The 26,066-nt window shown below is 47.9% G+C and overlaps 1 protein-coding gene across 1 annotated transcript; it reads left to right on the top strand.

Annotated features, from left to right (window-relative positions):
- The first annotated feature begins 846 nt into the window (after positions 1–846).
- LOC102451199 (cytochrome P450 2J2-like) lies at positions 847–25,832 on the top strand. Its single transcript, XM_075936104.2, has 9 exons — positions 847–1,212; positions 4,857–5,019; positions 12,341–12,490; positions 13,543–13,703; positions 16,794–16,970; positions 17,520–17,655; positions 19,457–19,644; positions 22,139–22,277; positions 25,293–25,832. Exons 1-9 carry the CDS (start codon positions 1,003–1,005, stop codon positions 25,466–25,468), a joined length of 1,500 nt encoding a protein of 499 aa, XP_075792219.2. The 5' UTR covers positions 847–1,002; the 3' UTR covers positions 25,469–25,832.
- Positions 25,833–26,066: the final 234 nt, after the last annotated feature.

The following is a 26,066-nucleotide window of genomic DNA, read 5'->3' as shown; positions in this document are numbered from 1 at the left end:
CTGCAGCAAGGGGGTGGATAGGGAATCCCAACTAACCAACATCTCCACTGGGGTACTCAGGATCTCCTTTTATGTTAAAAACATCAGGTGCCCAGGCACACCTATGAGTTTGACGAGCTCCCAAGTAACCCAGGAAGGGAAAAGGGGGTTACACATACTTAAAGTTAAGCATGTTCTTAAGCACCATTTCTGAAGAGGACTCCTTTCCTGTACTGCAGCCTTTTACTGCAAGCTCTTTGGAGGCAGAAACTGTCGTTTATTGCATGTTTTTATAGCACGTAGTGCATACAGGCCACCATCTGCTGGGCCTCTTGGCACTACCACAATATATATGTTCAATTACAATAATCTACTATAATCACTGTGCCCCCTCTTTGATCCGAGTGCAGGACTGGTGCCTAAATTCTTAAATGAAACCACCAGTAAATGTATAATTGTACAGTACTCTAATACCCTGGGAATGGGAGTCAAAAAAATGAAAAACCATGTCATCAGAAATGATTGCTCAGAAAACAAAGCATCAGGATCCTAATAGAAGGCACCAAGGCACTAAAGAAAAATGGTGTTTTCAAAACATTTAATACACACTGGAAGAAGATCTTTTGCATTCCTGACTAGTAGATTTGTAGACAATCTGGTTCTACTAGATATTTTTCACAATAGAGAATGGGGGAGGAAAGAATCTGTAAATGATTTTTTAAAAACAGCTGGGTGAAAATGAGAACAAAGGAGAAAAAATCTGACAGATATTTGCTGATGAGTTTAAGGAACCACAAAGGTGGTGGTGGTGGGAGGAGGGGGCCTAGCAGAGTTTCTGGGTTAAGATTCTGGCATGGGAAGCTCTTCTGTACCTGTCTGAGGTTGTTTTGATCTGGCTTGTAAACTTTGTCCTCCTTTGGCACCAGCAGCAGGAGGGTGGGCCTGTGCCCGCTGCAACCGGGTTTCCCTCTGCCCCGTCACACTTCCCTCTTTCAGCTGCAGGTGCACACCTGGCCGGGGAAGATGCCGCTGCAGGCTGCCCCTGGGTTACTGTGGCTCTGGCAGATTGTGCCCTTTCAGACACTGGCCGTGTTCTTGGGCCTGTTCCTGCTGATTTCTGATTTCATGAAAAGGAGACGACCGAGGAATTTCCCTCCGGGACCTTTGCCCCTGCCCTTCCTGGGCAACTTACTCTACATTGATGTCAAACGGCCTCATATCGCCGTTGAGAAGGTAAGTGGGGTAGGGGAGCAAGCACAGGGAGTGCTGTCTGCTGTTGCATAAAAAAGCCTCTGCCTGAGCTTGATTTTTATGCATGCCTTTTCTGTAACTACAGTAAACTGTAAGGTCTAAGGTTTTTAAACTGCAACTCGTGATCTTTGTCCAACCTCGCAACTTGCTGTAATCTTTGTAAAACTTTGTAACTCTCAAACTTCCTGTATGCTGAAACTTTGTAACTTTTGTAACTCTCAGCCGTTTTGTAATTTGTTCTAACCTGCCTTCTCCCCTGTGTTTGTGTGGGTGTGTTTTGTTTGAAGTTGCAATGCTAAGACTGGACACATGGTGATGAGTCATCACAGACCGCTACTTTTGCTGCATACAGGGAAGTCTGGGCATGCTCCCTGATGAGGAGGTGAATGAGTCACAGGAGTCATTCAAATACTATATAGGGAGAGCGAGCACATGTGAGACCTCTCTCTTTCTTCCCCTCCTCTTGAGAAACTCCTCTCTACAGCCAGTGTCTCTCCTCCTGACCAGCTTCGCCAGCCATGATGAGCAGGCAGACCCTCCAGGATTTACATGCCCTGCCTCCTTCTGCAACCCATATGCCTGTGTGAGTGCCTGAAGGCAGGAACGAATGTATGTGACTGAATGGAGGCATGTGGCCCTCCTGCTGCGCACTCTTCAGCGCTTCTCACAACAGAGCACTGTGCTCATTCGCTGCCCGCATGTCATCGGACAGGGCTTTGATGGTTTGCCCCTGCTTCCGATTGATCTGCCATAGATCACGGATAGCAGTCAAAAACCCCCGCTGCTGCCAATTTCTTCCCTTGATCCAGCCCTAATTACTGAAGACACTTTTTCTAGAGCTATTGGGGTAGGTCCTCTATCAACTTACAAATCAGCATCCCAAATCACCGGGGTGTCACCCGGGCTAACATCTGCACCACTAAGCCCCACATTGACATTGCCGGCCACCCTGGCAGGGCCGCCCTTAGGCCGATTCCCCAGAATCGGGCCTTGTGCCTAAAGGCCCTATGCCCTGAACCCAGAAATGTGCTGGGCACCATGGGCAGCAAGTTATATGGGCTCGTCGCTCGTGGTGCTCATGCTCCACCAATATTCAGTGCAGGGGGCCCTGCTCCAACAATATTTGGAGCTGGGTCTCTCCCCTGGCTCTGCCTGGAGCAGTCCCCGGCCCCCACCTGCTGGCCCCCCCACGCATCCTCCCACCCTGGCCCCAGGGTGTCCCTCTCGGCCCCGTCCTGTCCCTGCCCTGCGCAGCTTTCAGTGCGGCTCCCCCTCGCCGGCACACGCTGCTGCCATGTGCGGCATTCCCAGGTAAGTGGGGAGACACCCGGGTATGACATCATATCACGACCCAGGACTTTAAAACTGCTCGGAGCCACATTGTGCTGCTCGGCCTAGCTCCGGGTTTGGAGTCTGGGGTCCGAGCGTAGACTCCGGCCCCGCAAAGTGGAAGGTAGGGGAGGGGGGAAAACTAGGGGGAAGGGGTGGGAGAGGAAGGGGCTTGTGCGGAGGGGGAGGGGGAAGAAAGGGGAACACACCAAGGGACAGTGTGGAGGAAAGACAAATTCCAGGGGGTCAAAGGGCAAAGGGAAAAAAGGGCAAAGGGGGCAGGGGCAGTAAGGAAAGGGGGAGGCACCAGGAGGGTGCAGGGCTAAGGGAAGGTGCAGGTGGCAGGGGATTCTGGGGGTGAAGCAGAAGGGCAGACACATGCATGGGAGGGGCCAGCACCAGAAGAGAGAGGCAGGGCAGGTGTGTAGAGGGAGGTGTTAGCAGAGGGGATGAGGAGGGGTAGCTCGCATGATCAGAGTGGGGCTACTGGAGGAATGGGCACAGGGGGGAGAGAAGAGCTGATGGAAGGGGGCAGGTTGCTGGAGGGCTGAGGGCAGTGAGAAGGGCAAGAGTCAGGACAACAGAGGAGGGTGAGGAGTTGGGGGGCAGCAGGCACCAGGGGAGCTGATGGAGCAAGGGGAGGAGACATGGCAGCAGAGAGAAAAGATAAAGGTTTATAAAATATTTATTAACAACTTGGGTGCCACAGTGGCACATCCAAACAAGTCACATGAACTCAGTACTGGTGCACAACCCAAAATCCATTCTTCTCATGGGAGGAAACTCTTAGGCTATGTCTATACTGGCAGCTTCTTGCGCAAGAACATCTTGTGCAAGGGTTCTTGTGCAAGAGGTCTTGTGCAAGAACACTCCCACACTGCTATGTGCGAGCTATGCTTTTGCTTGTGCAAGAAAGCTCCAATGGCCATTTTAGCCATAGGAGTTTCTTGCACTAGAAATCCCTGCCAAGCATCCACACTGCCCTCTTGTGCAAGAGAGCTTATACCTTTTAGAAAAGGGCATAGCTCTTGCGCAAGGCACCCTCTCTTACCATGCCGTACTGTGAATTTCTTTGCGCAAGAGCAGGCGGGCAGTGTGGCTGCTCTGTGGGTTCTTGCTCAAGAACGGCTGTACTTGCGTAAGAAGCTGCGAGTGTAGACATAGCCTTAGAGGAAACACTTCCCCCAGTCTCTCTGCCCCCGAGTTAATGTCACACACATTGGGTTAATGCAATTACAGGATAGTTGCATGGGGGGGGGGGGGCGCAAACTAATCCCTGTTGGTAGGAGGATGGTGGGAAAAGCCCTTTGAGAGGAGTGACATGACACCTTTAATTCTGATCATGTGTCCATCTTTCCCTGAGCGTGTTACCTCCAGAGGCCTGGTTAATGGGGGTAAGAGGGTGTGGCTAATGGGGAGTCGGGGCATGGTTAACAGGGGTCAAGGGGTGTGGCTAATGTGGCACCACCAAAAATTATACAAACCTGCCGCCCCTGCTGGGCACGCTGTGGGAGGGGGCATCGGCCCTGAGGAGGAGTGTGTCAGCTGCCTGCGCCACAGGAGGTGTGAGTTTAGCGCAGGGTTTTCCTGCCGTGCGGGAGGGTATGTGTGTGTATTGACAGAGGATTTTTTGTGTGCTGTTTTTTGGGGAGGGTGTTGCTCAACTAAAATTGCTGCGGGGCCCCGTCAAAATTGTTCGAATTGGGCCCCGCATTTCCTAAAGCTGGTGCTTCACCCTGGGTTTCGACTCGCTCCATGACTCTGTGCCTTCCCTGCCCACATCGCAATTGTTCTAGTTGGTTACCCTCCTCGATGCACCAAATGTTTTACTTCAGAGGCTGAGCCAGCCAAACTCTGCTCTAAGGTTCGGTAGGTAACCAAGAAGACACAAATCTCTAAATGTGAATCAATGCAAGGTTTATTAGATATTACAGAAAGAAAAGCAAGAGAAGGCTTATAATATCCAAATAGACAAGTAGCACCTTAAAGATTAACAAAACATGTAGACGGTATCATGAGCTTTCATGGGCAAAACTTACTTCTTTGAATGACACATTATTATTATTATCATTTATTACTTATTTATTACTATTTACCAGTATGTCTGTCCTGTTGTGAGCGCTCAGGCAATGGCTTTAGAATCAGTGCTTAAACAGCCAGGCCCTTCCTTCCTATTGCAATACAAATTAGTAGGAGTAGCAGTACAATAATAAAAGTAAGAAGTCATCACCTGAGCTCTAGTTCTGGTTATCATACAAAATAAACATGAATTAATGCACATGCTCTAATTTTTCCAGCTTGCTGAGAAATATGGCAACATTTTCAGCACACAGATGGGTAGCATGACATTTGTGATTGTAAATGGATTCCAGCTGGTGAAGGAAGTGCTTGTCCATCAGGGCGATGACTTTCTTGATCGACCACAATTTCCTATTATCCATGAATTCTTCAAGACATTTGGTGAGTTTTCTTCCAGTATTTCTCACGTACCGTTTCTGAAAATGAAGGCCCTGATTTTGCAAATGGGTTACACTTTATGTGTATGAACTGAAGTCTGTGCTACGGTAATATCTTAGGACCAGATCCTCAAAGGTGTTTAGGTGTCTATCACAGGGTTGATATGCCAGTCACTCTTTTGGGGTTGGGGTCAGGCTGCGTTATAGCCTGTGCTTGCCTCTCTAGGGATGCCCCCAGTCTCGGGGTTGCATGGCCCTGTTGCCTAAGTCAGTGATACGATGCCTGCAATAAGGGCAGCCAGAGTCAATCATATGGACCCCTGCCATCAGGACAGTGCAGCATAGAGACCAGAGTCAATACTGTTAGTAAGCCAGACCACGAGTTTCGAGGTGGGAATCATGCCTGCCCTCTCCACCAGATTCTGAACCCAAGGCAGGTTTCCTACCAAACCTCACTGAGCTTGTCTCTAGTTCTTCATCACCAAGTTTCCCTGGTCACCTTCTACCCAACTCTTTGCATTTCACTATTTCTGGGTCTCCACAGTAACTCCCTTCTCTGTGGCATCTCAAGTCTGTGTATAGGGGTCCATCTCCGGCTGTCTAGGCTCCACATCCTGCACTGAGGGCAGCTCTCCCACAGGAGTCAAGAGGACACCTCCTTCCTCATCAGCCCAGACTGAGCTGTTCTGCTGCCTTTTATATCCTCTCTCCAGCTGGAGAATGCCCAGTGGAGCTGAGGGGGTGTGGCCTCCTCAGCCAAGAGAGAAAGGTTAACCCCTGTTATACCAGTGCAGGATTGATACACCCCATCCCAGTGCCTGACGACTAGAGGAATCAATTGGAGTTGGACACCTAAATACCTTTGCGAATCTGGGCCTTAATAACTTGATTTGATTTTGCAAATATTTACACATGTTCTCATGTCTCTGTAGTGGGGCACTATTTGAAAACATGGGAAACCTTGTGGGAGGGATGACTGGATCCAAGTTCAACTGGTCACTGTGGAAAAATAATGACTAAAGGGCGAGAGGTGCTGGTCACAATGTCAAAATGAGGGATCCAGATGGGAACACTGAGCAAAGAACCTTGGACAGCACCCCCTGCATCTCAAAGTTGTCGATGGAGCCAGTGAACTCTGCCCGGATGCATGAAACCAAGGAGGAATGAAAGTAGGCCCCACAGTCACAGAGCATCCTCTCATCCAGCATCCTCCTCCTGGTGGCGTAGATGGCGGCTTTTGCCAGGGCCAGGAGAAGGTTGACAAGGAGGTCCCGCGACTTTGAGGGATGGGGTGTGCATAAATAAAAATATGAAGAGGTGTGAGGAGAAGTGCAGCCAGAACCTCAGTAAGGGAATGTCTACACTACCCCGCTAGTTCGAACTAGCAGGGTAATGTAGGCATACCGCACTTGAAAATGAAGCCCGGGATTTGAATTTCCCGGGCTTCATTTGCATAAGTGGGGAGCCGCCATTTTTAAAACCCCGCTGGTTTGAACCCCGTGCAGCGCGGCTATACGGGGCTCGAACTAGGTAGTTCGAACTAGGATTCCTATTCCACGAGGTGTACCGGGGCCCCACAGCAAAATCACCTTCACCTCCTGGAGTAGCCGCAGGGGGAGTGGAGGGATGGAGAGCCCCATGCACTGAGCGAGCGTTCGAGGATCCACCTAGTCCCTCCGTTGTAGTCCAGGAGGTCTCCGACCTTGGTGGTTTCTGCCAGGATCAGCCTCAAGCACACCGAAGGAGACTCTACCACCTACACACACAAGGCTGGATTGTGGAGTAGGGGCTCCGTGAGGAGGTCTACTCCTTCAGTGGCCACAATGGACCTGGTTGCCGAGAACAGCTTCCAGGTCTGGAGGAGTTCCTGGTAGAATTTCAGCAGCTCTGAAAGGTCTTGCAGAAGACCCCATTCGATCTGCTATATGGGTATTGTTACTGGGGCATCCTCGACCTGATCAGAGAGACTTGGGAGCAGACCTCCTCTCCTTCATGAGGCCCAAAGGGCCCAAGAGCAGAATTCAACCGCTGGTCCCAGGAGTGAACCCTTAAACCGGAGAACCGGGTCCTACTTTTACTTCCCTCGGAGTGTCAAAACTCCTCGGCCGGTAGCAAGCACCCTATGAAGTTGTCCACCAGGTTGGACCGGTGAACTATTGAACCTATCAGCCCAACTGGAAGAAAAAGAAACAAATCTATCATATAAACCTACTGAAGTGATGGCGAGACCGGGAGGGTTTCATGATTACCCCATATCCGTCTGAACCAGAGATGGGACTTCAACTGCCCAACATGCACAATGACAAAGAACCAGAACTTGTGGATACCCTTTTGGAGGAGCAGGTAAAGCAAGCCCGGCGCCACATAGAGTCCTTCAAAAAAACATTTACCTCTCAGCCCGGGCGTACCACTGTTATAACTCATTACATCCAGACTCCCCCTGAACCAGTGGTACGTAAGGTTAACCGTCCGCTACCCTGCCAGATGCAGGAAATCATGGAGCTGGAAGTCCAGTCAATGCTTGAACTGGGGGTGATAGAATGCTCAAAGAGCAAGTGGAGAAGCCCGGTGATGTTGGTCCCGAAGCCGGATGGCAGCATCCGCTTCTGCATAGATTTTAGAAAGGTGAATGCAATCTCCAAATTTGACGTGTACCCCATGCCGTGGATGGATGAGCTTTTAGATCGCCTAGGAACCTCCAATGTTATCACTACCCTTGATCTCATGAAAGGTTATTGGCAGCTCCCTTTAGAACCCGAATCTCGGGAAAAGACTTCTTTTATGACTGCCTCCGGACTCTTCCACTTTGTAAGGATGCCATTCGGTCTTCCTGGAGTGCCAGCCACGTTTCAACATATGATGGACTATTTACTCGCCCCACATACAAAATACGCCACGGCTTACTTGGACAACGTAGTAATTTATAGTCGAGTCTGGGAAAAACACCTCCTGCAAGTAGCTGCCGTTTTAAGGACTCTCTGAGATGCTGGATTAATAGCCAACCCAAAAAAGTGTAAAATTGGCAAGAGACAATATACCTGGGGTATCTGTTAGGAAGGGCCTGGTACATCCTCTAGTGGGTAAGGTGGAGGCCATTCAAAGTTATCCGATTCCCACCACCAAGAGGAAAGTGAGGCAATTTCTGGGATTGGTGGGCTATTATCACCGTTTTATGCATTTGCATCCCTAACAGCACCTTCATGGAGCTTCTCACCAAAGATAGCCCACACAGGGTAAGATGGACAGCCAAATGTGGGACCGCCTTCCAAGACCTGAAAGACACCCTATGCCGTGAACCTGTGTTGTTTAGCCTGGACTTTATCTGACCTTTTGTAGTCCAGACAGAAGCAACTGACTGCTGACTGGGTGCAGTACTGTCCCAGGAGGTTGAGAGTGAAGTGTGTTATACATTAGCTGCAAGCTGTTCCCACAAGAGCGTAAGTACACCATAATTGAAAAGGAAGCCCTAGCGGTCAAGTGGGCCTTTGAGGCACTAAGGTACTACTTCCTGGGAGACTCTTTAAGGGTATGTCTACACTACAAAGTTAGTTCGAACTAACGGCTGTTAGTTTGAACTAACTTTCATAGGCGCTACACTAGCGCTCCGTTAATTCGAATTTAATTCGAACTAACGGAGTGCTTAGTTCGAACTAGGTAATCCTCATTCCACGAGGATTAAGCCTAGTTCGAACTAGCTAGTTTGAATTAAGGGCTGTGTAGCCCCTTAATTCGAACTAGTGGGAGGCTAGCCCTCCCCAGCTTTCCCTGGTGGCCACTCTGGCCAACACCAGGGAAACTCTACTGACCCCCTCCCGGCCCCGGACCCCTTAAAGGGGCACGGGCTGGCTACGGTGCCCGTGCCAGGTGCAAGCCTGCCAGAACCCAGCCAGCAGACCCTGCACCTGGCACGGATCGAGCCACCCACCTGATGCCCCCCAGCCCTCCCCGTCTTCCTGGGGCCAGGCTTGCGGCTCCCGGGAGCTTGCCCGGGACCGCAAGAGGCTGGCACCCGCCTGGTCTATTGCGGACATAGTGGACCTCGTCCACGATCTCCGCACTAGGCACAGGAAAGTGGTCGGCTTGTGCAGGATAGCTGCCAGCCTGGCCACCCAGGAGCAGGTGTGCAAGAGAATCAAGGGGGTCCACTGAGACCCCCGACCCTGAGCCCTGAGCTTACAATGGCCGTCCTGGGTCAGACCAAAGGTCCATCTAGCCCAGTAGCCTGTCTGCCAACAGCGGCCAACCCTAGGGACCCTGGAGGGGATGGACCAAAGACAGTGACCAAGCCATTTGTCTCGTGCCATCCCTCTCCAGCCTTTCACAAATCTTGGGAAGGGACACCACTCCTACCCCCTGGCTAATACCACTCCATGGACCCAACCTCCATGACTTGATCTCACTTCCCTTTAAACTCTGTTCTAGTTCTAGCCTTCACAGCCTCTTGCAGCAAGGAGTTCCACAGGTTGACTCTTTGATTTGTGAAGAACAACTTTCTGTTACTACTTTGAAGCCTGCTACCCATTCCTTTCCTTTGGTGTCCTCTAGTCCTTCTTTATGGGAACTAATGAAGAACTTTTCTTTATGCACACTCTCCACCCAACTCCTGCTTTTAGAGACCTCTATCCTGTCCCCCCTCCATCTCCTCTTTTCTAAGCTGAAAAGTCCCAGTCTCTTTAGCCTCTCTTCATATGGGACCTGTTCCCAACCCCTGATCATTTTAGTTGCCCTCCCTTCTCCCAGCCTCTCTCTTCCCCTCTCCCACCCCTTTTCCCAGTCTCCCCCAGTTTTGTTCAATAAAGACAGATTCCATTTTGGAAGACACGTTATCTTTATTTTGTACATCAAGAAGAGGGGCTAGGGAAGGGTAAGTGGAAGGAGGTGAGGGAGGAATGGGGTACGAGCCCCCGATGGGGAGGACTGGGCTGGCTCTGCGGGCTTCTGGGGGTGGAAGCTCTCCTGCAGTCCCCAATTGCCCCCTTTCCCCAGATGGCAGCCTGCGCCAAGTGCAGCCGGGCTGATGGCCAAGTGCTGTGATGTGCCCAGTGTGGGCACTCAGGGCACTCCAAGCCAGGACTGCTTTGCAAGCAGGGCACCCCTGAGAACTGTCTGTCCGGGGTGGGGGTTGGGACCCTTTAAGCACAGCCCTCGGCTAGCCTGAGACAGCATCTCCACGCTCTAAGTCCTCCTCTGATGCCCTGCCGGCACTGCTTCCGGCCATCCTTAAGCCCGATTCAGGGTCCACTTAATGTGGACGCGCTAGTTCGAATTAGCAAAACGCTAATTCGAACTAGTTTTTAGTTCTAGATGCGTTAGTTCGAATTAGCGCTGTAGTGTAGACATACCCTTATTCTTTTTACTGACCACGCTACCCTAAAATGGCTCCACCGAATGTGTGATACCAACAGCCACATCATGGACCGGTACCTGTCCCTCCAACCATATGTGTTTACGTTGGAACACCAAGCAGGAAAGGACAACGCAAATGCGGATGCATTGTCCCGCATTGAGGAAGAGCAAAGGCCCAGTCCTGGAAGGCGGGAACTGGACTTAAGGGGGAAGGGTGTAGTGAGGTGGAGTGGCCGCCCACTGTGCAGGAGGCAGAGGAACCTCTCCAGGAGCCATTTTGGGACACCACCCTCGACTCCCCGAATGACCTGCTACAGACTCAGGTACCCGCTGAGGGGGAGACAGGAAGTGGCAAGGGGGATAGCACGGGCTGGTAAAAGCCCTAGCCCAGCGTGTTGCAGGCTCGAGCTCCCGCTGAGCCAGCAGCAGCTGCACTGCTGCATCCAGGGCCCTGGGCTGGGGCGCAGTGGAGTGGGTGGGCCTGCGTGCCCTCTGCCACCCGCCTACCAGGTGTCAGTCTCCCCCTCACCACCTCAGCAAGCGATCCACTTGCCTCCCTCCTGAACAAGGAGACCCCCAAACCTGTGTTGTGTTGGTTTCCATGCCCTGAATCAGGGCCTGACTTTACCCTTGAACTGAAACTGTGCGTGTTTGCTGCCGCCTGGGCCTCTTAAAGCTACAGGGCTGCTGCCCTGCCCTGAACCAGGGCCAGGGCCCTCCTAATTAAGAACTTTATTGCCCCTGCCTGAGACAGGCCAGGGCCTCTTGAACTTCTATTTAGGGTATTTGTTGCCCCGCCCTGACCTAGGGCCAAGGTTATTTGATGCCCTGCCTGGAACAAGGCCGGGGCACTTAGACCAGTACCACTGGGTTGATTGTTTTATTGTTGCCTTGCTCTGCCTTAGAGCCAGGCCCTGGTCTCCCTCTCCGCTTCCCCCCTGGGTAGGGGACAGTGTTGGCACTTACCTGGTATGGCCTCCCTTGACGACCCTGCCGGGACAGCTGGTGGTGGCTCTCTGGTGTGCCCGGGTCAGGGCCCTCCGGTCCCAGCTCACTGCCTCCCAGGTTGGCGTGGACCGCCCTGCCCCCCAGGAATTAGTCGAGGGTGGGGAAGTAGGGGCAGGTGTCAGCCCCTGCTGCAGCTCCGCCCCTGGTGGCCCTGGCATACGCCTGCGACAGCTCCTTCACCTTCAGGCACACCTGCTCTTGGGTGCGCCTGTGGCCTTTCCTGGCCATGGTGGCCACTATGCGGCCATAGACGGCCGTGTTCCTCCACCTAGTACAGAGATCATGGACATTGGGGAACTCCCCCCAAACCTCAATGAGGTCCATGATCTCTACACTAGTCCATGAGGGCAAGCGCTGTCTTCGGCGTCTGACTGGCCCCTTTGTTCCGGGGAGACAGCTGGCTGCCACTGGCTTCCATCATGTGGCCACTGGCTGAAGGTCTGCGGCTGCTGGCAGGCCTGTCTCTTGCACGTGCCCAGTGGTCAGAGTCTGCCCCTTTAAGAGCTCCGGAGCCGGGGGGGGGGGGGGGGGGGCGCGGGGCGGGAGAGCAAACGAGTTTTCCTGGTTGTGTCCAGAGTGGCCACCAGGGGGAACTGGGAAGGGCTGGAGGCCCCCAATTCAAAATAAGTGTCTACACAGCACTTATTTTGAATTAGCTATTTTGAATTTGGTGTTATTCCTCCTAAAATGAGGTTTAACAAATTCGAAAAAAGGGCTCCACTGTTTCGAATTTATTTCGAAAGAGTGGTTTGTTTGTGTAGATGCTATTAAAGTTAATTCACAATAACGGCTGCTATTTCAAATTAACTTTGTAGTGTAGATATACCCTCAGAGATTCCAGTGATGAGCATGGGGAACAGAACAGAACAGAAGAGAATATTGTGTGGACAAATAACCAGACTTCAATTAAACTTGAAAAGGAAAGGAGTGTGAAAGTAATGACCATTACCAATTGTCATTTTTCACCCCAGGATTAATAATGTCCAATGGACATAGCTGGAAACAACAAAGAAGATTTGCTTTATCAACTCTAAGGAACTTTGGCCTGGGGAAGAGGAGCTTAGAAGAACGCATACTGCAGGAGAGCAGATACCTCACAGAAGCATTTGAAGAAGAAAAAGGTGAGAATGAGAGAGTTCTATCAGAAATTGTAGCAATGAATGTGAAATAAGAGAGATGTGCCTGAAATATGAATTCAAATCTAGATCTTTCCTAGCGCTTATTTCAGGAATTTAGTTTAGCCCATGGGACATACATGCACCTTGCTGTCATGGTCCAGATCTGTATAAAGATCCAAAAGTTTGGTGATTTGGGGGTTTCATGTTCTTATATCTGTCATTGCTAAGTTTAATGATTGGGGAGAGAAAGTGGTTCATAATTACATATATGTGGAACCTCCCAACACCACAAAAAGAGGCTGAGACCTGTGTGGAAATGTAGAAATGTCGCTATGCAGAGCAAAAACTGACTTGAACCGGCAGTCCTGCTCCATGCAGCAGAAGGCAGCTCATCCCATCTACAAGTTTAACAGTTTTGTCAATACTCAGGTGACAATGCAGCGAACGTTGCTGAAGGGATGTGTCTGAGCGTGTGCAGAGGAGTGTGATAGATGCACATCTTGAGAATGGATTTCATACACATAGACTGTGTCTACATTGGCACCCCTTTCAGGAAAAGGGATGCTAATGTAGACTTAGGAATAGCAAAATCTGCGGGGGATTTAAATATCCCCCGCGGAATTTGCATTTACATGGCTGCTGCTTTTTTGTGGCTTGGGGTTAAGCCGGAGAAAAGCGCCAGTCTAGACGTGATTCTCCGGAAAATAAGCCCTTTTCCGGAGGATCTCTTATTCCTACTTTAAAGAGCCCAACTTTAAAGTAGGAATAATAGATCCTCCGGAAAAGGGCTTATTTTCCGGAGAATCACGTCTAGACTGGCGCTTTTCTCCGGCTTATCCCCAAGCCGGAAAAAAGCGGCAGCCGTGTAAATGCAAATGCCGCAGGGGATATTTAAATCCCCTGCAGATTTTGCTATTCCGAAGTCTACATTAGCATCCCTTTTCCTGAAAGGGGTGCCAATGTAGACACAGCCATAGTTTATGCCTGTCAACAACTTTCTTCCCCTTTTCTACAAAAGCCAGAAGAACCCCAATTTCTCCCTTTTTCTCTTCCAGGGCAACCTTTCGACCCTCATTTTAAAATTAACAATGCTATTTCCAACATTATCTGCTCCATCACATTCGGGGACCGGTTTGAATATCATGACAGTCAGTTCCAGAAGTTACTGCGACTGATTGATGAGAATATGTATCTCCAGGGAAGTATTTGGAACCAGGTAGAGCTCATTTGATTTTGCCTATAGCCACATGAACTCAATGATCCCACCTCCAGCAATTTCAGTGTCACAGAGTCCTGTTGGTCCCAGATTAACTGTGAAATTATCCTGGCTAGGGCATCCTTGCTGTCCTATTTCCCAATAAATCTCTCTCCACCTCAGTTCCCCCTCTAGCTATTCTCTTCCACCCTGCCCCCCGGAAGGTAATCCTGCCAGATCCTCTAGCCTGAATTTTCGGTACCAGTGTCCCCTCTCCCCATGCACATAGTGCGATGTCTAATGGGGATGAAGACCCAGTGAACAGTTTCAGTGGGCATCAGGGAGGTGTGCCTAGGAGAAAGGAAGGCAAAAGGGTGACAAATCTTCACCGATCCCAAGCAACGCCCTTCCTGGCTGTCTCCTAGGGCCTTGGACTGTGCTTAGGGGAGAGATATCTCAGGGTATGTCTACACTACAGCACTAATTGGAGCTAACTTAATTCAAATTAGTTAATTCGAACTAAGCTAATTTGAATTAGTGCATCTAGACCTAAAAACTAATTCAAATTAGCGTTTTGCTAATTCAAAGTAGCATGTCCACATTGAGTGGACCCTGAACTGAAGTTAAGGCTGGGCAGCAGGTTAGAACTTAGAGTGTGGAGCTGCTGCCTCAGGCTAGCGGAGGGCTGTGCTTAAAGGGATCCAACCCCCACCCCGGACAGACAGTTCTCAGGGTTCCCTGCTTACTTGTCTAACTCAATGAGGGACAGCAAAGCAGTCCTGGCTTGGAGTGCCCTGAGTGCCCGGCACAACACAGAACTCGGCCATCAGCCCAGCTGCACTTGCCACAGGCTGCCATCTGGGGGGGTCAATCGGGGGCCTGTCAGGATCCAGAAGGCCCTGCAGGAGAGCTTCCACCCTGAGGAGCCTGCAGAGCCACCCAGTTCTCCCCATCAGGGGCTCGTGCCCCATTCCTCCCTCACCTCCTTCCACTTACTCCTTCCTAGCCCCCCTTCCTGATGTAAAAAATAAAGGTCATGTGTGTTCAAAAATAGAAACTCTCTTTATTTAACAAAACTGGGGAGACTGATCAACCTCTGGGGAGACTGGGAAAAGGATGTGGGAGAGGGGAAGAGAGAGGGTGGGAGAGGGGAGGTTGAAACTTAGGAGGAGGGAGCTGGAAGGGGGAAGCCAGGGGAAGAAGGTGGAGGGGAAGTATAAAACTATGGTATGCCATATCTTCAGTACTGTGTACAGACGTGGTCTCCTCACCTCAAAAAACATATTTTTGCCTTGGAAAGGGTTCAGAAAAGGGCAACTACAATAATTAGGGGTTTGGAACAGGTCCCATATGAAGAGAGGCTACAGAGACTGGGACTTTTCAGCTTAGAAAAAAGGAGATTGAGGAAGGATATGATAGAGGTCTATAAAATCATGAGTAGTGTGGAGAGGCTGAATAAAGAAAAGTTCTTCGTTAGTTCCCATAATAGAAGGACTAGAGGACACCAAATGAAATGAATGGACAGCAGGTTTAAAACTAATAAGCGAAAGTTCTTCTTCACACAGCGCATAGTCAACCTGTGGAACTCCTTGTCACAGGAGGCTGTGAAGGCTAGAACTATAACAGAGTTTAAAGAGAAGCTAGATAAATTCATGGAGGTTGGGTCCATGGAGTGCTATTAGCCAGGGGTAGGAATGGTGTCCCTGGCCTCTGTTTGTGGAAAGCTGGAGATGGAGGACACGAGAGAAATCACTTGGTCATTGTCTTTGGTCCATCCTCTCCAGGGTACCAGGTGCTCGCTGCTGTTGGCAGACAGGCTACTGGGCTAGACGGACCTTTGGTCTGACCCAGTACGGCCATTCTTATGTTTTTATGTTCTAAGCTCAGGGTCGGGGGTCTCACTTGACCAATTTGATTTTCATGCAAACCTGCTCCTGGGTTTGCATGTGGCCTTTGGTGGCCAGGCTGGCAGCTATCCTGCCCTAGACGGCCGCATTCTTGTGCCTAGTGCGAAGGTTGTGGACATTGGAGGCCTCCCCCCAAACCTCAATGAGGTCCACGAACTCTGCACTAGACCAGGTGGGCGCCCGCCTGTTGCGGCCCCGGGCAGACTCCTGGGAGCTGCCAGCTTGGTCCTGGGAAGAGGCAGAGGGCTGGGTGGCAGCGGGTGGCTGGCTCATGCCGTGCCAGGTGCAGGGTCTGCTGGCTGGGTGCTGGCAGGCTTGCAACTGGCATAAGCACTGTAGCCAGACCGTGCCCCTTTAGGGCTCTGGGGCTGTGAGGGAGGCAGAAGAGTTTCCCTGGTTTGGCCCAGAGTGGCCACCAGGGCAATCTGGGAAGGGCTAGTCTCCAACTAGTTCGAATTAAGTGGCTACACAGCCCTTAATTCGAACTACTTAATTTGAACTAGGTGTTAATCCTTGTAGAATGAGGTTTACCTAGTTCGAATTAAGCGCTCCGCTAGTTCGAATTAAGTTCGAACTAGCAATTTGTATGTATAGATGCTATGAAAGTTAATTCGAACTAACTTTATAATGTAGACATACCCTCTAAGACTTGTGTAGCAGTGTAGATTTGCTTGCGGCAGTGGGGGTGGCACGGTGTCCCTGTGCAATAGGCCAGGTGGGAGATGATCCTGGAGGCACAGTCAACCTGCCATCAAAGTCAGGGAGTCACCCAGCCAGCAGCTCCTTCAGGTGCCCATTTGGAGGGACAAAGCACTGTGTTTTATAATGATGCTGGATCACTGAGATAGACAAAAACCCCGGGTTTCCAGGGACACGTTGTTACCCAAATGTGGCTTGGAGAAAAGAGTCCATATCTTAGCTAGAAAGAATGGACTGGTGGTTAAAACAGTGCTCTCACTGTCTGGCTTGGAATCAGATGCCTGTGCAATCGTGGCAGCGCCTAGCACGCTGATGTGAAGTGCCTAGCACGCTGGTGTGCTGATCTCCTCTGAGGTCTCTGAGCACATCCATACTGCAATTATGTATTAGGGTGGTTTAATAAATGTGGTGTCTCCAATAGAATGCATGGGGGTACATTAAATCATAAGATGGTTTTTTATAAAAGGAGGAAAAAACACACTGTTTTGTGTTTGTATGTCAAAAGCTGTACAACGCCTTCCCCACCCTAATGAAGTGGATCCCAGGACCCCATCACACCATTTTCAAAAACTGGGGGAAACTGAAGTGTTTTGTGAGGGAAATTATTGCAAAGCACAAAGAGGACTGGAATCCCTCAGAAACCAGAGACTTCATTGACTGTTATCTGACGGAAATGGCAAAGGTAAGAGACCAGAGAATAAAGTGAACAACAACAAAACATTTTTTAATTTTAGAATGAAGTGAAAAGGAACAAAATATTTTTTAATTTTAATAATTAGAAGTAGAACTACAGTGACAGAGATCTCCATTGAGTTGTCTGAGCAGCTGACCCTCCATTAGTTAAGTTCGAAATCTCTGGGGCTGATTCTGTAGAGCCTTAAGCAGGGAAGAGTAGTCAGTAGTGCTTTGTTGAATATTTGCCTGTGTTCTAGGGGCCAGACCAAAGAGCCAGTGAAAGTGCCTGGGACTCTTTCAGAGACACCAGCAGGCCTGCTGCTCAGACCTAAAATCAGCTTAGATTTTTGATTCTCAAAACTAATGCCAAAAGCACAGTGTTTCTATGTAACGGTGCTGTCCTTTAAGGGGCTGTCTTTGCTCAGCTCTCTCAAAGGCAGTGGAAATTCAGGGCATCCAGCGGTTTGTGTACCTGAGCCTGGAATGATGTTTCCATGGCTTTGTATAATACTAATAAATATTGTTTTTGTGCCTCCCACTTTGTCTTTGTTCTAAGGCCGATACTGACTATAGTTTCCATGAAGAAAATCTCGTATTTTCCACATTGGATCTTTTTTTTGCTGGAACTGAAACCACATCTACAACCATCCGCTGGGCTCTGCTGTACATGGCCACAAATCCAGAGATTCAAGGTAAATGGTCAAGGTTTCAGTTTCTAAGGTCATAATATCTCTTGAATTTCTGCCCTTAACCCTTGCTGCATCCGGTTTTTCACAGAACTCAGAATGTTGGTTTATAAACAGTCTGAGCAAAGATGCTTTCTTCCCACAGTTGCCATTTCCCCGCATTCAGAAACCCTTTCCTTTTTTCCCCTTTTTCTCCCACTCAGTTACACCCCCAGCAACTAGTGCAGAGTTAAGGAGTGCAAGCCACAGCTCGAAAAACCTTGATATAAGAGGAAGTTGGTTTTCTGAATAATGCACAGGACTGGGATTTAAGACACCCTAATCCTAGTCCAGGTTCTGCTTCAGACTTCCTGTGTGACACTGGGTACAACATTTAACTCTTCCATGCCTGTAAATGTAGCTTCGTGATTTTTAAAATGTGGACCATGGGCAGTGTCCTCTTCAGCCTTCAGATGTGAGCTACAGAGGCAACAAGGGGGACCTGAGTTAAAAATTGTGGCCGATTTAATCTCCTTCCTGTCGTACAAAATGGGTGCAATCCTTGGACTCTTTGCAAGATGCTGGAATAACCCTCTGCCTGAACAATTGGAGAGTATTGCCTGACAGAAGATAAATATTCAAAGGTTCAGAGTCCCTTGGGTCAGCCCAGTAATTGACTTTGCTCTTTTGAACAGGGACAAAATGGCTGTGTCTACACTGGGCCACTTATTCCGGAAAAGCAGCCGCTTTTCCGGAATAACTTGCCAGCTGTCTACACTGGCCGCTTGCTTTTCCAGAAAAGCAATGACGATCTACTATAAAATTGTCAGTGTTTTTCTTGAAAAACTATGCTGCTCCCGTTCGGGCAAAAGTCCTTTTCCGGAAAAACTGTTCCAGAAAAGGGCCAGTGTAGACAGCACAGTAGTCTTTTCCGCAAAAAAGCTCTGATCGCGAAAATGACGCGGAAAGTGCTTTTCCGGAAAAACATCCTGCCAATGTAGACACGCTTTTTCCGGAAATACTTATAACGGAATACTGTTCCATTTTAAGCATTTCCGGAAAAGTGTGCCAATGTAGATGTAGCCAATATGTATTGCTAATGCCTTTACATTTGATTTTGAGAAGTGGAGCAAATGCCTCTTGCTTTCCGTGTAGGTATTAAAGGAGGTTTTCCTATTATGCCTTAGTTACATTTAAAAATGGTTCTCATCTCCCTCCCATTGCACTAGTCTAGGGCTAATCAGCTGCAGTTTTCTTACGTATTTGTACATTCAGATCTCTTCATTGCTCACTGATAGGGTATGTCTACACTAGCCCCCTGATCCGAACTAGGGTGGCTAATGTGTGCATTCGAACTTGCAAATGAAGCCTGGGATTTAAATATCCCGGGCTTCATTTGCATATTCCCGGGAGAGCGCCATTTTAAAATCCTCTTAGTTCGAACTGACTGCCCGTGATTATCCGCGGCAGTCAGAAGTTAATCCGAACTAAATCCTCCTGCAATGAAGTATAACAGTTAATCCGAACTAAGGACTTAGTTTAGATTAATTTCTGACTGCCGCGTGTAGCCACGGGCAATCAGTTCGAACTAAGGGGATTTAAAAATGTCACGCCCGGGAACATGCAAATGAAGCCTGGGATATTTAAATCCTAGTTAGAACTAGGGGGCTAGTGTAGACATACCCATACTGTTTTCAGTGCATAAATAGGACTTTCTTAGGAATAGTTTTAAAATCAATGATCTCTACACCCTGTCCTGCTTAAGCATGTTGTTCCATGAACATATTGTTTGTTCTCATACCCATAATGACCTCTGCTCTTTTCCTAGAGAGAGTGCAAGCAGAGATTGACACAGTGATTGGCCAGTCTCGACAGCCCACCCTAGGGGACAGGGACAACATGCCGTACACCAATGCAGTTGTTCACGAAGTGCAAAGGATAAGCAACATTTTGCCTTTCAGTGTGCCTAGAATGGCAACAAGGGATACAACACTGGCTGGATACCAAGTGCCGAAAGTAAGTTGGAAGGAAATGTATCTTTCATTTCTCATATTGGTTTAAGAACTTCATAGAGATGAGCCCAAAGAAACATCACAGACAAATACACCTTTGCCCTGAGGAGGGCCCAGTTCCAAATCTGAACCCATTTTGGGACCCAACCCGGATACAGGGCTGCATTTGAATAATGGCCCCTAGTTTTAAGTATCAGGCTATAATTCCCTAACCAAAAGCTTGATACTCACATTCCCAAGCTTTGAGACAATTGAAATCCAGATCAGAATTTTGCATCTATCTTCATAAAACATGGTGTAAGTGATTTATTTTAACTGCATGAAACCCTAGTAAAGGGACTAGGAATTAGTTCCAGCACAAGTTCACCACTGTGGCTATTGTTCATGAAAGGTCATCCAGGCTCTTATATCCAGAAACTTAAAGGTATATTGGTGCCTAACTCTTTTGGAAACCAGCAGGAGTTATGTGCCTAAATACCTTACAGGGTCTGGGCCTTGGTGTCTGCAGATGGGAGTGGCTGATTTTTATTGACAGGTGGGGAATATCTCATCTTCAGCAGCTCCAGAATTCTGGACGTACGACAGGGATTCTTGCGCAATAAAACTCTATAGCTAAAATAGCTTTCTTGCACAAGAGAGCGTCCACACTTATGCTTCTTGCGCAAGAGTTATGCTCTTTTCTTAAAAGTGGAAGCTGTCTTGGCAAGAGCTCTTGCACAAGAGTGCTTACACTTGTAATAAAAGAGTGTAGTTCTTGCGCAAGAAGCCGTCTCTTACCACACCATACTGTACATCTTCTTGTGCAGGAGCGGATGGGCAGTGTGAATGCACTGCAGATTATTGCACAAGAACAGCCGTTATTGCACATGAAGGCACAAGTGTAGACATAGCCTAGGTGTGTGGGTTACATCTGTACATCTGTGACGAGGCTAGCTTGTCCCGCACTGAGCAGGTGGGAGGGGAGCCCGTCTATTGGGTAGAATACGCCCCTCCCCCACAGCCCTACTGGGGACGCTCGCAGTGCAGCCTCACTATAAAAGGCCGCCGGGCTGCTCAGTTGGGGCGGACCGCCGGGGAGGAAGGAGCTCCAGCCCCAGCTGCAGGCCACAGCTGGACCTGCTGCCAGAATCAGAGCCGGAGGGACCGCCGCTATTGCTGCTACCATCCCTGGGGTGAGCACGCCCCCAACGCCGACTCCGGGGGGGCGTCCGCCCCGTTGCAGTGGACATCCCCTGCGCTGCTGCCCCAGGGATGGGACCAGCTGATATTGCTGCCGCCGCCGCCAGCCCAGCATCGCCAGGTAGGACCTCTGTCGCGCACAAGGCTGGGATAGGAAGCAACCCAGGGCAAGGGGCAGGGAAAACCCCAGTGGGCTCAGCGTGTTTCGGGGAGGACCCCCCCCCCCCCCCGCTGAGCCAGTGGTGGGAACTACCCATCACCATTAGGGCCCTGGGTTGGGGTCCGGTGGAGAGGGAGGGCCCGGACCCCCCTACCCCAATCCCTCGGGGCGTGGACTATGCCTCAGGACCTGTTGCGGATGCTGGACTAGGCCTCAGGGCCTGCGGTGACTACGAGGCTAGGCCTCAGGGCCTGTTGTGGCTACTAGACTAGGCTTCGGGGCCTGCTTTAAACCCCCCAGACCAGGCCTCAGGGCCTGTGAGTTCGGGGGGGGGGCCTGCTTTAACCTCGGGGAGGAGAGGATGGGGTGAGGGTGGCTCCCGCCACAACACCCCACGAATTTTAGGTAAACCAGTGCAGTTAACAAGAGACCTATCCCAAGAGACCATCTTGGTTACAACAACTTTGCAGTCCACTGAGATGAAGGAGGCCTTTCCGTGTGTCCCACTAACTAGCCTAGGTTGCCCTTTGCTGTTTTGTACATGTATATCTGTCATACAAGACCAACATCCACCACATCCATGAAAATTTGGCTCTTAAAAAGAAACGTGGGTGGGTAGGTTTTGCTTCTTTTTGACTCTTTATGTTGTATAAAGGATACCTGAGAGTTTATCGTTTGTATTGGTTTTTATTTAAGAAATTCAATCTTGCCTACTCTGTTTTTCCTAGGAGATGCAGGAGAACTAGTAGGTCCATAGTATTGCACCTATGAAGGAAACAAACCTGCTAAGTTGAGTTAGGAAGTGATTTTTAGTCGACTATTGTCTGTGTTCTTTGTTCTGATGTGATATTAACACCTGTTTAACTCAAATGCTTAAACAGTTGGAAGAATGTTTTCTGTCTTCGAAGATTACTCCCATTCTGTTCATTCTGGCTCCCCCAGAGATTACCAGCAAAACCAAGGAAAGTCAGATCTGAGATTTGAGATGAATATAATATAAAGAACTGGGTAGAAAATTATTCTTTAAAAAATCCTGTTGGCTCTTTTGAATATATATTCAAAGATTAAAAAGAAACAACATGGTGCCTCTTTTTTCACCTCTTTTAGGTCACATTTAAAAATAGAATAGGTGTAAATTCCTTTTGTTCTCTTTTTTTAGGGTACTGTTTTAATTTTCAATTTAACATCAGTGCTGTTTGACAAGAATGAGTGGGAAACCCCTCATACTTTTAATCCTAAGCATTTTCTGGAGAACGGTCAATTCAAGAAGAGAGACACTTTCCTCCCATTCTTTGCAGGTAACATGTGTATGATACTATTCATTAGCATTATAGAACCAAGTCTTGGGCTCTCTCCTTTTTCATGTTAGGCAAAAACCCACAGGCTGCATCTAGACTGGCATGATTTTCCGCAAATACTTTTAATGGAAAAGTTTTTTCCGTTAAAAGTATTTGCGGAAAAGAGCATCTACACTGGCACGGATGCTTTTACGCAAAAGCATCCGTGCCAATATAGACACTCTCTTGTGCAAGAAAGCTCTGATGGCCATTTTAGCCATCGGGTTTTCTTGCGCCAGAAATTAACATGGCTGTCTACACTGGCCCTCTTGTGCAAGAATACTTGCGCAAGAGGGCTTATCCTTGAGTAGGAGCGTCGGAGTATTTGTGCAAGAAGCACTGATTTTGTACAGTACAAAGTCAGTGTTCTTGCGCAAATACTCGTGGCCAGTGTAGACAGTGCTCTTTCGACACATCCCTTATTCCTCATAAAATGAAGTTTACAGGGATGGCGAAAGAGAAACATTTTCTGAAAAAGCAGACACATTCCTTAGGAAAGCAGTGCAGTCTAGACATAGCCTTAGTCTCTATGGAAAACGGAAAGCTCAAAAATGAAAATTATGAGAATCATTTCTGTCCCTGTCCAGCTTGCACAGTTCTTTTGAAAGGTAAAGGACAGGTCATTGTTGAAAAGTGCTCTCTCCTAAAACTGGGCTAGACATAACAATAGCAACAAAGAAATTATAGTGTAGACATAACCAAAAGTAGTAGAAAGAGGAAGTAGCCTACCTCACTTATTGGGAACGTCAGAGTGAGGACAAGACTTGCCTTCCTCATCTTTCACTATTCTTTTTCACTTATTGGAAGAGGAAGATGATAAAAATGTTGGAGATTCCTGAGGCACCCTCCTAAAAATCAACGAACCATTAGAATATTTTACTATAAGATGTGATGGATTTTCCATCACTTTGATTCATTAAGGACCTGATCGCACACTGCTTAAGTCAATAGAACTTTAGCATTAACTTAATTGGGCACAGGATCGGGTCCTAAATCAAACCTGGAGGATTTCAAAATGCTGTGCTCTATGATCATCCCAAATTGGTGGGAATGATGCAGCAATCTCTGGGTGACATTCTATGGCCTGTTATAGGCAGGAGATAGATACACCTGATGGTCTCTTCTGGCTTTAAATATCTGTGAAAATGAAGAAAGAAAACAGAGGAGAATCAGTTTGCATCCTCCCATGAATGTCATTTTAATACTACTGGAGTATCAACCCCTAAACCCAGTTTGATTTAGGATACAAACTTTACAGCTAGCCCATTTTTCTCTGATGGCATAGACTTGACTCTGTCATTATAGCCTCACATCTTTTTGGGGAAGTTCAGCTTTAAAGCCAAACTTTGTAGATTAGACTTCTCTCTGATTCTTGCTCAAAAGGCTTGCCAGTTAGGGTACATTTACACAGCAACATTATTTTGAAATAACTAGCGTTATTTTGAAATAACTTAGTCTGTGTCTACATAGAAGGCAGTTACTTCAAAATAATGTTGAAATACTTTCAAGCTGGAGGACTGCTTACTCCAAATCTTGTGACACTCACTGTACAAGGAGTAAAGGAAGTGAGAGGAAGAGTGCTCTATTTCGAAATAAGTGCTGTGTAGACAGTCATCGAAATAAGGTATTTTGAAATAAGCTATGCAATTGATGTAGCTCTATTTGCATCGCTTATTTTGGTTTAAGCCCTCCTGCGTAGATGCACCTGTGTAGATGTAGATTTTTGTGTTTTGCCCACATCATCAAGAGCATAAAAAAAGGTTCTGAAAATCAAACTTTCATTCAAATATGGATTTTCACCTGAATATACATTAAAACTGGTGGTTCTGTGTCTTTTATGAGAAACAGCTAGAGCACGTCTAAAGTACATTCCTCTCCGAAAAAGAAATATAAATGAGCCAGATCAAAGTGCAAATGAAGCGGGGATTTAAATATGAGTACCAAGCGCTTTTTCAAAAAAGGTTTTTTTCAAAATAACCCTGTCTAGACAGTGTTATCACTTTTGAAAAACCCTTTCTCAAAAAAGCACTCAGAATTCATTATGCAATAGAAGCGCAGGATTTTTAACATTCCGTTTCATTTGCACTCTCGATCAGGCTCATTTACATTCCTCTATCGAAAGAGGAATGTAGTTTAGACGTGCTCCTATTTTCACCTGATACTATATTCCAAATTTAAAGAAAGAAAAAAGATTTAACAAACAAAACTGTGTGAAGCAGGGATTCGACAGTTTTACACAAGTCTTGTTTATACACAGGTCTATCAATACTTTCCTGCAACTTAAAAACATGCAGTATTAGCAGTCTTTGTGTGTGTGTGGTTAAGTAAAGAATGAAATACTTTTTCTCTTTTTATGCAGTTTATCTATAAACTAAGAGTCCGGGCCACCCATGAGGCGTACAGCTAGTTCAGATAGGAAGCCTAATCCGAACTAGCTAGTCCGTGCCGAGTGTAGCCGCGCGGCACGGGGTCCGAACTAGCCGGCATTTAAAAATGGCGCCGGCCGGCTTTATGCAAATGAAGCCCGGGAAATTCAAATCCCGGGCTTCATCTGCAACTCCGTATGACTACATTACCCCCCCCAGTTCGAACTAGGGGGGTAGTGTAGACATACCCTTAGGCAGTAGTGTAATGGCAGAGTTAAACTGTGGATCAGGCCTTCAATGGCCTTGCAGAGATGTGGTTGATCTTCCAAGAGTTATCAAACATCATTGTTTCTATTATGAGAAGGAATTACCGAAGTACTGATGTAATGAATGCAAATCTTAACATCCACTGTTATGAATAAAGGAAATTTTAGTAATAAAACCACCAAATGGTGAATCAGAAAGGGGGTGGGGACTGATGATAAATCCATCTCTTCTTCCCCACAGTTCTGAAATTGCTGCCATAGAAAATTAACACCTCATTTGTCATGAGACCTAAACTGTTCTGACAAGAACCTTTGGCTGATGTGCACAACTGTTTTCTTTTCAGGAAAGCGGGGTTGCCTTGGTGAGCAGCTGGCTAGAACAGAGCTGTTCCTGTTCTTCACCACCCTCCTTCAGAAATTCACATTCCAAGCTCCAAAGGACGTAAAGCTAAGCCTTGAATACCGAATGGGAATTACTCTCCACCCATTGCCATACCAAATCTGTGCAGTGTCTCGGTAGGGAAAGCCACAGCCTTTTTGTCATTGGCCTATTTCTCAAAATAATTAGTATTTGCTGTGCTTGTGTATAGGGCTGCATCTACAATATCAGTCATTTGACCATTTGAGAACCTGATATTGGAAGGGACTATAGCAGTTATGATACATCCTACCATGCTGGCAGTTAGTCTTGATGTCCCTCCCAAGCAGCCTGTGTATGTACACTCAGACCAGCCTATTCATTCCTACTGCCCTGTGAATCTGGTTTTTAAAAAAGGGTAAATATATTTCTTGAATGCCTTCAAAAGGAACATTTTGTTTCATTTGCAGTTTTTCATGACCAAACAAAAATTGAAATGTCTTTGAAATATTTCATTTTCAAACAATCACAATTGAAACATTTCTGCAGTCCTTCTTTAAACAATTTTTTTTTTTTTACTTAAAAACATGAACCCGCTTTACCTGCATCCTGCTACCTCTGAATCTTGCTAACTAAGGATATGTCTACATTGCACGGCTATTTTGGGATAACGGAGGTATTCTGAAATAGCTAACCCGTGTCTACACAAGCTGCCAGTTATTTAGAAATATTTTTCACTATAACAGGTGCGCTATTTCGC

The sequence above is a fragment of the Pelodiscus sinensis genome, chromosome 9 (assembly GCF_052426305.1).
Source record: "Pelodiscus sinensis isolate ZL-2025 chromosome 9, ASM5242630v1, whole genome shotgun sequence".
NCBI classification, from domain to species: Eukaryota; Metazoa; Chordata; order Testudines; family Trionychidae; genus Pelodiscus; species Pelodiscus sinensis.
The sequence above is the reverse complement of the archived record's forward strand: the minus strand, read 5'-3'. Positions and strand labels throughout refer to the sequence as shown.

Bases quoted from the DNA above. Each gene is read 5' to 3' on its own strand.
- LOC102451199 (XM_075936104.2), top strand. From the start codon at position 1,003: ATGCCGCTGCAGGCTGCCCCTGGGTTACTGTGGCTCTGGCAGATTGTG. The intron at 17,656-19,456 runs GTAAATGGTCAA...CTCTTTTCCTAG, and splicing joins CACAAATCCAGAGATTCAAG to AGAGAGTGCAAGCAGAGATT. The intron at 19,645-22,138 runs GTAAGTTGGAAG...CTCTTTTTTTAG, and splicing joins CTGGATACCAAGTGCCGAAA to GGTACTGTTTTAATTTTCAA.